Source organism: Equus caballus, chromosome 14, assembly GCF_041296265.1.
Source record: "Equus caballus isolate H_3958 breed thoroughbred chromosome 14, TB-T2T, whole genome shotgun sequence".
Taxonomy (NCBI): Eukaryota; Metazoa; Chordata; class Mammalia; order Perissodactyla; family Equidae; genus Equus; species Equus caballus.
The window spans coordinates 26942647-26955879 of NC_091697.1; the positions used below are offsets into that span (position 1 = coordinate 26942647).

The window sequence follows — 13233 nt, forward strand, 5'->3', positions numbered from 1 at the left end:
AGATTTTATTGCTGGTATGCATGTCTTTCTTGTCCACTAGCTGCTGCTACTTGAGGAAGTCTGACATTAATTTCAGAGCTCCCAGCATTTAACAAAGTCCCTAGGACACAACAGGTGCTCAATAAAAGTTTACCAATGTTTCCATATGCAAAGGAAAAAGAGCACTATTTAAAAGTACATGCATGTGCACAATTTCATGTTATGATAACGGCAACTTACTTAACAGTTTAAAAAACACTTTCACATATGTTTGTAAGAAACAGGCTGTTAGCTCCCCCTCTGCACTGTAGCAACTCATAAAATGATAAATTAAAGAGGAGTAACTGTTTGACAATATCCCTTTAATGACAGTTTTCTCTTCCATTCTGATGTGTTGCCAGTTAATGTTATCATAAAATAATTTCATTAACTACAATTGTGTAGTTTACTGAGCCATTACTGTCATCAAAAAGTGAAATTATATTCAAACTGAAAACAGAGGCTTACATAGGAATAAATGGCATTAACACAGAAACAAATTACATGCAGGAGAAACAGGAAGAGCGATGTGACCAGCATTCCAGCCTCCACTCAGCATAAACAGATGATTATATTGTAATATTTATTCATACATAAACAATGAAAACAAATCACACTGGCAAGTGCCTTCGAGTTAAATTCACATTTGTTTAAAAAGGCAAAGGCTTATGTATTCCCTCTGACTGCAGGCTACTGGGGTCGCCTGAGCTTTATTCAGACAATCCTGCTGCCTAATATATTCATGACCTGGAGGATAAACTAGTATATAATATATACATAAGAAGAAATTGAACTGGTGGAAAGGTAACGTAGGGACTGAGAGTGGGGGCGGGGTGGGTGGAATAAAGCAAGATGCAAAATAAAAAGGCAAAAGAGAGCATCAGAGACCATCAGGTCATCTGATGCTGAAGGCAAGAAGAGAAAGGGCAATAGTGTTTGGCCCTGGGTGAAGTAAGCCAGACTTGGGGTGTCCGCTAGAGGTGTGAACCGTGCTCTTTTGATGCCTCTGTTAATGGAGGTACAGCCCCAGTGCAGGCAAATGGCACTGGGCAGACCATGGCTGGCCTTCCTGGCTCCCAGTGAGGGTTGGGGAGCAGGACAGGATGACTCCCGGAGATGCTACTGCTTGCATCAGGATGCTGAGCGTGTTTCTCTTTCCCTGACCAGTGACCAGTTTCCAAGGAGTGTGAGCTTGCCTGGGCCAGCGGTAGGTCAGCTTTTCTTTATTCATTCCTTGGGAGGATACGAAGATGAAGTCACTGTTGCCTGGACAGGTTTTTCATAATGGTGAGGACGTCTTCCCAGACAACTCCTGCTCCAAGTCATTGTTTCCTTTACTGAAATCCTACTGTGCTTGGGGATGACAGCACCTAAACCCATGCAACCTTGTGCCTCTCAGCACCCAGCATGTCGACCTTTCTGAGTGGAGCTGGTCCCTCAGGACAGGCCCTCCTCTCTGCCAACCACACTTGCGTGGTCTGGGAAAAGTTCTGGTTCTTAGGTGTGCATAGCGGGATGAAGTAGAATGTGAAGCCTCACTCTGCCAATTCTTAGTTGTGTGACCTTTGCATTTGAATCTATGCCTCAGCTTCCTTATCTGTGAAAGGGGGATAGAAATGATGTCCCATTTCACACTGAACGAATGCCAACTACATGACAGGTGCTGTTCTCAGTGCTTCAGATACAGTGTGAGACAGTCAGACTTCTGTTCACTTGGAGATGATATTCTAGCAGGGAGAGGGCAGTAAGCAAAAGCATAATTAATTATTGTATAATATGTTAACATGGGGTTATTATATGGGCAGGGAAAAGAAGACAAAAAAGCAGAATAAAAGGGAGAGGAATCAGAAGTGCTGGGGCGAGCGGCTGAAATTTTAAATAGGATAGTGAGCAAAGATGTGAAAGAGGCGAGGGATTGAGCAAGCAGATCCCACGGGAAGGGCGCAGAGGAGCCCTTTGAGGCTGGCATGGAGTGAGTGAGGAGTAGGAGGAGATGAAGGCAGGAGATGAGGTTCTCCATAGGATTTTTGTCAGGACTGATGGAGATAATAAGTGAAATGCACTTAGCAGGTAATAATAACCGCCAGCACTTGCTGTGTGATAGGCACTGTGCTAAGTGCTGAGTGTGACCCATTAGCTCATTTTGTCTGAACAACAACCCTGCAGAGGTGTTTGCAGACATGCCTGTTTCACACACAAGGAAAATGAGCTTTAGGCAGATTAAATGATTTGCCCAAGGTCATAAACATTAGTTAATGGTAGTGGTAGGATGCAAACACAGAATTCAAACCTAAGTAGCTGAGCTCTGGAGACTGTGCCTTCCACCATTGCCTCACATAAGCAAAGGGGGTGGGGATGAGAGTGGTGAAGGAGTTGGTGGATGGCCAGAGCAACCCCAGGAGACTGGGATTACATGGAAAAGGAGGAGGAAGCAAGCACTGAATAAGCAGATCTGTAATGAGAGCAGAAGGCATGATGCAAAAGAAAAGACAGACCGAGCAAGCAGGGAAAAGAGAGCTGGGAACATGGCTGCTTGGGCCAAAGGGGCCTGACCACACACACACAGGTGAGTGAGAGCAGCAAACACAAGCAGGACCCACCCAATGGGCCAGCAACAGACCGAGCTAAATTCATGCACCCTAAAAGTCTCCACATTGTGGTCCTCAAAAAGCATAGACAGGGGCTGGCCCCATGGCCTCGTGGTTAAGTTTAGTGCCCTCCACCTCAGCAGTCCAGGTTTGAGGGTTCAGATCCCAGGGGCAGACCTACATGACTTGTCAGCCATGCTGTAGTGGCAACCCACATATGAAGTGGAGGAAGATTGGCAACAGATGTTAGCTAAGGGCTAATCTTCCTCAGCAAAAAAAACCCAAAAAACAAAAAACAAAAAAAAAAACAGCCGCCTGGTAAAGCTATCTCTTCCTCCTAAAAAATAGACAGCAAGAAATATTTATGATAGCATACGCAGTAAGCCAAATTTTGAGCATGAAACAAGACACCAGAACTTCCTCTTACTAATTTAAACCCGAGTTTTGAAACAAGCACCCTTGCTGTCTTTCCCAGGTGAAAACATGGTAACATTTATTACATTTATGGAATAAGTACAGATACTACATGGAGAACTTTGTACATGTAATCTCATTTCATCATCAAAACACTAAGAGCTGGTTTATCCCCATTTATGGATGAGGAAACTGAGGCTCAGAGAGTCTAGGTAACTCACTAAGCCAGGTTTACAGGGACAGAAATGTGAACAGACCCCTCCTAGGTCTGTCCAACGTGAACAGTGACCATCACTGACCAACACTGACCAGTACAATGTGAACATAACCGTTATCCCACATTGCCTCCTGTGTCTAGTCTATGGGAGCATTAGGGTTTATAAGGAACACAGACAAGAGGGAGGCAAGCCTACTGCAGTACGGTGCTCTGGAGCTTCTCGCTGTTAGAGAGCCATCCTCACAGAAGTGCTGCAGTCTCATTTCTACATGCCTGGCAGCAGGAGGGGGATCAGGGAAGCACAGGCTGCTCCAGACACTGAGTAATGCCACAGCTCAGAACCTTGGGGATCAGTTCAGCTGCTTGTCTGAGCTTCAGGATAAAAGGTACCACAAGGAGTTTTGTAATGAAGCTCAATGCCTAGACGATAATCACTTCAGCTCTTTCTGAATGCTCCTCACTACGCTCTATACCTCCCAGGGCCTCAGTCGTTCTAGAAAAGCCTAGTGGATGTTGGTTGTATTTATGACCATTTCAACAGACATCCTACAATTTAGGAATTTCCTGTATTTTTAAGCCTGCCTCCTTATGGCAGAAACTCAAAGCTGCTCTGCCAGCTTCCACTGCAGCTATGGCACAGGCCTGTGCCCAGAAACACCTGTCTCAGACTTTGACTCAGTAGCTAGTGACAGAAGAAGAAGGGACAGGAAAATTGCATTCTTTGGCTATGTGATAGAAATAAATAACCCTAAAAAAAACTTCTAATCCTTCTAAACAACTTCTCTCCCTCCCTTATCCAATTGCATCCTCCATATTGATCCAGGAAAATCCCTAGTCCTTGCAAATGTTTATATGCCGTATGTGCAAAGAAAAAATGGCAAGGGAACAACTAACGAGAGCTAGATCAGCTGCAATTATGCACGTGAGGGAAGAAGACAAAGGAATAACGGGAAACAGAAACATAATGCCAGACACAACAGCAATGATTATCTTACAATTTCCCACCAGCTGGCTTAGAAATCTCAAAGCATTGAACATTTTATTTTCTAGTTTCCCAAGTCAATGCCCACCTAGTGTAGGGCAATACCTCCATCACTTCTCAATGTCCTTGATGCTCCACTGGAGAGCAAACCATTGCTAAAGAGCCTAAAATGGAAAAGACATGGGAAACCTATCTTCCCTCAGCAAGGGGTCCTAGACCTTCCTTGCAGGTCAGCCCACATTTTTGTTCATGAGACAGGATTCAGGATTAGGCCTGGTTTACCTTAGAGACAGCTCTTCTGACCAAATGCATTCCCTTAGGCCCCCAAAATGCACCTTATCCAACAGGAATTTTATGAGTATCAGTGATGTTCTACATGCTATCCTGGGGATACAGCAAGGAATAACAGACTGCTCCACTCTTAAGAAGCCAAAAGTCACTAAGAGTTCCTGCAGCATTGAATTTAAACTGAATGAAGAACTAGAGGTTCTGCAAGATGACATGCATTGAGGCAGAGAAGAAGAAAGCAAACATACAAATGCTCTTTGCTCCAGTGGAGGGAAGAGACAAAGACTAAGAGAGATAAGACAGAAAGAAGGAAGGAAGAAAGAAAGCAAGAAAGGGAGGAAGGAAGGAAGCAAGGAAGGGAGGGAGGAAGGAAGGAAGCAAGCAAGGAAGGAAGGAAGGAGAAACAGTAAAATAAAAAAACCAAAGGAAAAACTCAGGCAGAAGATATGACAAATGGAAAAGATATGTTCTTCTTGTAGATCTGAAGTTCTCACTTGCAAGATGAGATAATACATCTTTGCTTATTAATCTGGAATTATAATGTTTGAACCCTTGAAGTCCTCCAAGAAACTCAACCCTTAGAAAAACCCACAGCTGTCTCCTATAGGTTTTCAAATAATTGACAAGTATCTCTCAAACTTGGAAGAATACCTTTAAGACTTCAGTACACACTCTCTGTCTTGACTAACTGACAAAGCAGAGGAATTGAAACAGATACTTCACTTTTAGAATAACCTAAGTGACACATGTTTTGAGACATGGTTCAAGATACACATCTCTTTTCTATTCATCACCTGAGATCTCAAAGAATGTTTTAGGAGAATTCCAAATGATCGCACATTTCAGATGCCTTGTTGAGGATGAAACTTTTGTAGCCCATCCATCATCATGATCAAAATGATGAGTACAGACTTCTACTTTCTTTTGGGAAACCATCTCTCCAACTAAGCAAGTTCATACTACAAGAGGCTGACCAACCTATGGCTCCAGATGTGCACATGTGACCACAACTACACAATCTACATATTCATTCTGCTAGTCACAGTCTTTAAGACCTTAGCACATAACCCAAGATAGTTCTTGGCATAGGATTTTGCTGGAACAACAAGGAACCTAGGGTTGCTTAAGTTAGAATAGGAACCTGAGGCTTCCAGTAGCTTCCACATTGGAAAATTTGCCTCAGAAGACAATCAACAAAAGGAAAGCAGAACTAATATCTAGAGAAGCAGAGACTATCCCAATGACATTGAGCATCTGGATCCAGCCATGCCTGAGGTCAATCTACCCCCTGGATTTTTCAATAATATGAAATAAAATACAGTCCTATTCTCTATATCTCAGGTTGAGTTGAATGTTCTTCATCTGCACTGAAAAGAATCTGGACAATACATTCTTTGTATGTCTTCTCTTATTTTCCATCACACACAACCAAGTTGATCATACATTTGTTGGCTGGGGTATAGTTGTCTGGGTCTCCTAGAAGATTGGGTGAGAACAGAACTACAATAAATAGAACTAGGATTAGGAATAAAAATCCTGGAATATCTTTAATTGTACAACAAATCCTTGCCTAGCTTTGCCTTATAGCCAGGATGAACATAAATTGTTCTTTTGTAGGATGTATTTGAATGCCTCCATCTTTAAAGCCCTTCAAAAGCACAGCCAACCTCTGTAATACTGACCATAAAACATCAAATCTCTTAGGTGCTCTAACATGTCCGCTCACTTGTTAGCCACAAGGATCTCAAGGACAGACAGGTCAACTGCAAACACCAGCTCATCTGTCATGCACAACCTCCTAGAGCCAAATAAATGTCAAACTCCCTGAGTTCTGCTCTCCCTACTCCCAGTGCCTCTAGTATTGAATATAGATTCCTGGAAATTTTTCACCATATCTTAAATCAAATGAAGAATGATAGATGAAATGCAGAAGACCCTCAAATCACAAATCCTGTTCATTGAATGAAACATGACTCTACAACGTGTTAGGATTTCTTTTTTTCCCCAAATGAACTTAGAGGGAACAATTATTACCTACTCATAATTCTCTAAGTTGGATTTTCAAGTTGTTTTTGATCGACAGCTGGTCACAATTTTGTAGAAGAGTTTCTCCATTGGTGCAAATACTGTTATATCTGGAGGAATTGCAGAACTAATCAATCACTCTTACATAACAAGTACTCACTGTGAAAACAATGTCCTTGATCGGACAATGAATTTGAACACATATTCCAAAGCTTTCAGAGTTCTTAGGATCGGCTCACATTGCTCCCCTCTGCTGGAGGTATCCAGGTAAGTCTTCAGCACCGTCATCAACTTCCTGAATAAGGAATTATATTTTCAAAGTGCATCTCTTCCCAACCCACAGCATGGTAATTAGTTTGCTCAGTAAATTATAAAGCATTCAATCAAAGGTTAAAGGGGGTAGTATGGCCAAGCTTATTCACTTGTTTACAACCATAAAAATAACTCTGCTTAAAAATATATATTTAATACATGAAGTGAATAAGTATTTCCTGCTCATAGAAAGCCAGCGAAGAAAAAACTAGTGAGGGAAAAAAAATCTTTTGACTAGAAAAACTAGTCACAATCAGGATATAAGTGGCAATAATGGTGGTGATAATGTCCTTTTCAGCTTTTTCTTCCTACAGAAAACTTTCTTATAAAGCCATAGAACTCACTTGCTTGGAAACTTTCCGTGTTTCTTCATTACCAGCAAGGCAGACTTCAAACTACTTGGCCTGCCTTTCAAAGCCCTTCATAAACCAGCCTCCACCGATCGCTCCAACATCACCTTCCGTCTCTAAGCCTCAGTTCCCAATACCCCATCTATAATGAGCTACTTGGCATGTGCACTTTCTTCTCTCTAGCCTTTGAATCCCAGTGTCTACCACAAGTAGATACTCAATAAATAATAGTTGACTGACTGAATGAATGAATGAATGAATGCTGTCATGTACTTCTACCACCACAAAGTATTCATCCCAACCTATGAGTTTGCATATTTTTATTTAATACAAATAACCCAGGCACGGATTGGGCTTTGTCAGAAAAGAGAGAACTCACACAGGCTTGTGACAAAAGGAAAATGCTCAAGTTCCTTGTGCCCTAGGCATCCAGGCAGGGGAAGTAGGAGGTGGACAAGAAGTCCCCGTGTGTAGTTACTTACTTGTAAGCCAAGGTGGCACTGAAGTGCTGCTGGATGTAAGCCTCCAGAACAGTGTTGAAGTGCTGGAACTTCCGGTCAGCAATGAGGCCTATTATGTAGATCTGAGGAAGAGCCAAGGAATCAGTGTTAATAAGGGGGCAGACCCAGGGCAGGAAGCCATTTTCACATGGCATAATTAAACCTCCATCAGAATTCTTTTGCTCAGGAATTAGCTCACTAATGTATCGTTAGTCCTTTTCCTTAAAGTAGCGTCTCTCGTAAAAAGCTTTTCGCGAAGTCTGCCACAGGGGGTATTATAAAATAAAAGGTTTCATGGTCAGGTAAGTTTGAGAAATCTCAAAGTTATCACAAATCTCAAAGGTTATCATTAGACTGTCTCGTATATTGTAGGACTTTTCAGGGTCTTTAACACACTCACATGCATTGTGAATCTCCAAGGGGGTCCTGCAAACTTCAGCACTTCCCTAAGTTATATAGTCAAAGGAGCTTTTGTCATGAAGCATCTTTCTTTAGGACTAGCTTTCCAGGAGAGCATCCTGGAAAGCACTAGATTAAGTTAGTGTGGTCTCCAAGCAACCTCTTTAAAAATTCAAATATCAGGGCCAGCCCAGTGGCATAGTGGTTAAGTTCCCATGCTCCCTTTTGGTGGCCTATGGTTCACAGGCCTGGATCCCGGGCGTGAACCTAGCACTACTCAGTAAGCCATGCTGTGGCGACATCCTACATAAAACAGGGGAAGAATGGCACAGATGTTAGCTCAGAGACAATATTCCTCAAGCAAAAAGAGGAAAATTGGCAATAGATGTTCAGGGCCAACAAAAATAAGTAAATAAATAAATACCTCACATAAATAAATAAGTAAATATCACTGACACAAGGGGTGAACATATTAAGACTTTATTGGTCACTGACACCCTAATTCGGTTGCTTATGTTTATTTTGACACGACACTGAGAAAATGTGAGTTGGGAGAGAGGAGGAAGAGACCATTTGGGAGGATGGAAGAGGAAAGATCTGGATGGTGTACCGCCATAAAAGGTTCTAGGTAGGCAGGAGGAGTGTGATGACTCTGGTAAGCTGGAAATGATGAGGAAGAAAAAGGTAAAAAGAGAGTCAGGAAACATTGTGGGTGCTTCACAACCTAGCCAAGGAATTCCAGCATTCATGGAAAGCCTAAGCAATTATTCGCGGTATCCAACTTCATGTACTTTCAACCAGTGCCAATCTGACATCAACACTTAAAATTCCCCTTTCACTCACCCTGCCCATGCTTTCAAATGAACTCGAAACAAACGAAAGGAAATTGCAGCTCATTCATTGGTCTGGTTGCCAAAAGTTACAATGCGTCCAAAAAATTCATGAAAAAGGTCACAAGGGCCATAAATTCTCAGTGTTCTCACAGTAGACACACATTAATGTCTAATGTCACTAAACACCTGTCCCCTCTCTCTTACCAAAGCATCAAAGACGAGGATGTCATACTCATTACTTTGAGAATGCTCCATCATGATGTTGAAGAGGGCATCCAGAGTGTCCTGGAGAAACTGGACAAAATAAGGGAGGTCGCATTAAGAAAGAGTGCAGATGACCCAGAAATCCCACCCCTCAGTGTATCCCCAAGAGAAGAAAAGAACACATCCTCCTGAGGGTGTGTTCAAGAGGTCCAGGGAGATTTATTCATAAGAGCCAGAACTTGAAGCAACCCAATTATCCATCAACAGAAGAGTGAATTAATATATGGTGACATTTTCACACTACAGAATTCTGCACAGAAATAAAAAAGAGCAAACTACTTCTACATGTAACAATGAGCATAACCCTCGTGGGAATTGTGTAGAGTAAGATAAGTCAGACCCAAACATGTACATTCTTTATTACTGTATTTTTATGAAATTCAAGAACAGGCAAAACCTATCTATGATGATGGAAGTCAGCATGGGGGCTGTTGAGAAGGGAAGTGAGGGAACCTACTGAAATGCCAAAAATGTTCTGTGTCTTGATCTAGGTGGTGGCTATATGGGTGTGTACATGTGTAAAAATACCTTGAACTGTACTCTTAGGATAAGTGCCCTGTACATATTTTACTGTATGTATATTATACTTCAATAACAAACATTTTTTAAAAAGAAAAAAGATGCAAAAGAGAGACAATGGAATTTCCTTCCAGATGACTTCTCCAAACTGCCCAAAGGTGAGAGACTTTGTGAAAGGACATCTGGGGAATTTCTCTGTCGTTGCTGAACCAAGTAGGAGGGTCAATAGTGCACATTTAAAGCATTGATCTGGAAACTCTACCACTGCTTCAACATGTATGGGCAATTGACTAACATTTGATACCTTTCCTTCCTAAGGGATGGGTCGATGCTTCCTATAGTCTCTGAAAACAGAGCTACCACATACAGAGGTTTAATCTCAGAGTTTCTAGCTGTACCAAACTCCTGATGGAAACAAGATCGCCAGCACCTCTGGGAAACACTTGTCCCAATTCATAGTGCTGGAGGGGAGAGTTGCTCTAATTAGATCTGCGCTTCAGACACTGTATTCTCCACTACCATGTGGACACAACCACATGGTTGACATTTGCATTGTTTTCTGCTTGTTTCACTTAAAATGTGAGACTGATGTCTTTCCCTTTTTCATGTTTAATGCAACATGCTCTCCAACGAGCGGAAACCAAGAATATTTTCTATTTCTAACAGTAATGAGGAGGTAGTATGAAAAGATCATACTATTATAGCAACTCATAACAACAAGAATAATTAAGTTACTATTTATTGAATTTTGTATGTTTTTTATGTTTTAGTTCAATTATTGTGTACCACGTGTAAGAGACTATGCTGACTAATTTTTAAATATTATCACCTTGAATGCTCACAACAACCCTGTGAAATAATGACACATTAATAATATTATCACATAAAGTTGGCAAGTGGGTGAGCTTGGATCTACACCTAGGCTGATCTATTTCCAGAGACTGAGCACAGGCACCATTTTCTGCCACTCAATATCATTGAACCAAATCACCCTCCAGATTTCCGAGTAAAGGTTTCTCATGACAATTGGCAACACTGTGTCCCATCATCAGAGCAAAAGCCCCTCTCCTTCAGCACTTCATTTCTCCCCTGAAGTCACCCATGATTTAAGGCTCTGGCACTGGTGGGTGACTACAAACAAAATGAAGCCCCACTGACCTTCACCACCTCCTCTCCATCGACGATCTTCAATTTCTCTAAATTCTCCTGTAGCAGTTGAGGCTTCTTACGCCACTTCAGCAAACCCAGCAAGCCCACTAAAACAGAGTCCCAACAAGCAGAATTACTACCACTGAACTAAACTGTCCATATTAGGACCCCCCTGGACTTGCACATGAATACACACACACATGCATGCATACACACACACGTGCACACACACAGGCACACCACACACACACACAACTCTCCATGGTTCCATTACCGTTCTGGGTGAGCTTTGTGGAGCACACTAGGGTGGAGATGGAGAACACATCCCGGGAGCTGACAGAGAGCCCCCCGACACTGCTGGAGCTTCGACTCAAGGTGGTCGTCTTGTTTTCCACATGGTGCCGATAAGAAGGAAGAGTCAGGTAAGCGCTGGCATCCTCCATCTTCTTGCTGTCCCCCTGGAAACAATACCTTGATTACTTCCCAAGCCATGGGTACATGCCCAACACCACACAGAGCTTGCAGTGGCCAGCTTACACATTATAAAGTAGGGAAGGTCAGAACTAGGAAAATCATCAGAGAAGTAATAAACATCAGCTAGTAAGGCAGGGCTGTTTTTCCACAAAATAGGCAAGAGCCCAAGGTTACATTAATGGAAAAAGGGTTGGTCAACAAGTTGAAGGCTCTGTGGCCTTCATTAATGGCATAAAGGGAATTGAAGATTCCCAGACAGGCCATTTTAATTCCTCCTAAGTTTTTTCAGATCTTAACACATGCCCACCAGCAAGACAGGAATCAGTTTAAAGGAGAAGTTAACAGCAAAGGCACTAGAGTCTGACAGTCCTACGATCTAGACCTTGTTTTACCATTCACAAGCCTGGGTCATCTTGGATATATTCCTTGTCCTCACTGTGTCTCATTTTTCTCATGATTAAACTAAAGATAATCACATTATCTACTTCCTAAAAATTTTGAGCAGACTAAATGGGCATAATGCATATGGAGCTCTGAGCAGAGTTGATAGACAGTTAAGTCCCTTGGCTGCTGGAATGAACAATTAGAGTTAGGCATTGTAGGAGTTAACAATTATTGAGCCCTTACTCTGTACCAGATGCTGCACTGACTGCTTTATATGCTTTAGTTCATTTCAATTAAGCCTCACAACAGTTGTTACTGCTGTAAATACTGTTATCATCCTCAGTTTACAAATGAGGAAACTGAGGCTTAAGGAGGGAGAATAACTTGAAAACTGACTGCAATAGGGCCTCTGTTCCCAGTGAGTTCACAATCTGTTGGGGGAAGAGCGGCTTTTAAGCCAAGAACGACCTTGATGTGTCATAAATGAGAAAACAGAGGCTGTACAGAGGAAAGGGGGTTTCTGGAAAAGTCAGAGAGACTCAGAGAAGAGTACTATATGACGAAGCCATGATGAGCCTCTGTTTGCCATGCAGACCACAGGCAAAAGGGCAGTTTCAGCCTCCAAGGTTGAGACAGCCAAGGCCAAGGGTTTAACCCCTGTGCTGACCACTTAGCCTTGCCCTGTTTCATGGCCACCTGCTTTGCCTCCAGCCAGGTGCTAGCAGAGGCATCTTTCTGTCTGTCACAAGAGGGGTTGTGGGAAAGCATGCGGGTAAGATCAAGGCAAACACTACCCCACTTCTTGAAAACAGTGCAAGTCTCATGATGTAAAAATAACCATGGCTGACATCTGTACCCTTTACACATGGCCTTTTCACATGGGTCACCTCATTGGTTTGTCATAAATATTATCATCACCACTCAAGAAAAAGAAAACTTAGACTCAGAAAGACATGTGAGATGATTCCAGATTTAGTGAATAGCAGGATCAGGACCCCAAATTCCAATATTTTTCCATTGGCTACAAGTGAGGCATCTCTCAAATGTTTCTTGCTGGTCTTCTACACATCCCACAGGAGTCCTTACAGAGTAAACAGCCCATTCTGTATGTAACAATAATGTTTTCCATTTATTGAGGGTTCCATGTACCCATTATTGTTATGTTTACAAGAACTGACTCATAAATCCTCACAATTATTCACTGAGGGCTCATAGATGAGGAAACGGAGGCCCAGAGAAGTTAAGATTTCATAGAAGCCCACGCAGCTGATAAGTTCTAGGGTATATGATTCTGGGGTCAGTGTTATTAACCACTAAGCAATCCTACCATCTCCCCTTTGGCTTCCTGCACCTCCCTCACTGCAAAGTTAATTCCAGCTCATGGTACCTTTAGGACAACTAAGTCGTGGCATCCGTCATGCAGAGTGGTCCCATCTTCCTTCATCAACTTCACATAGGACATGGCAAAGTTCTTTTCTCCTCTATCTTTAGCTGGAAATAGCATTGTGAGGTCAAGA

The 13233-nt window shown here is 42.3% G+C and overlaps 1 protein-coding gene across 1 annotated transcript in view; it reads right to left on the minus strand.

Annotated features, from left to right (window-relative positions):
• DOCK2 (dedicator of cytokinesis 2) overlaps window positions 1-13233 on the minus strand; it is a 404121-nt gene that overhangs the window by 325804 nt on the left and 65084 nt on the right. The window contains exons 17-22 of the mRNA XM_001500101.7: window positions 13104-13207; window positions 11133-11316; window positions 10868-10965; window positions 9131-9220; window positions 7677-7777; window positions 6693-6827 (exon numbers count right to left, since the gene is read on the minus strand). Of these exons, the coding sequence (XP_001500151.1) occupies window positions 6693-6827; window positions 7677-7777; window positions 9131-9220; window positions 10868-10965; window positions 11133-11316; window positions 13104-13207 (712 nt within the window). The remainder of the gene's footprint in view (window positions 1-6692; window positions 6828-7676; window positions 7778-9130; window positions 9221-10867; window positions 10966-11132; window positions 11317-13103; window positions 13208-13233) is intronic.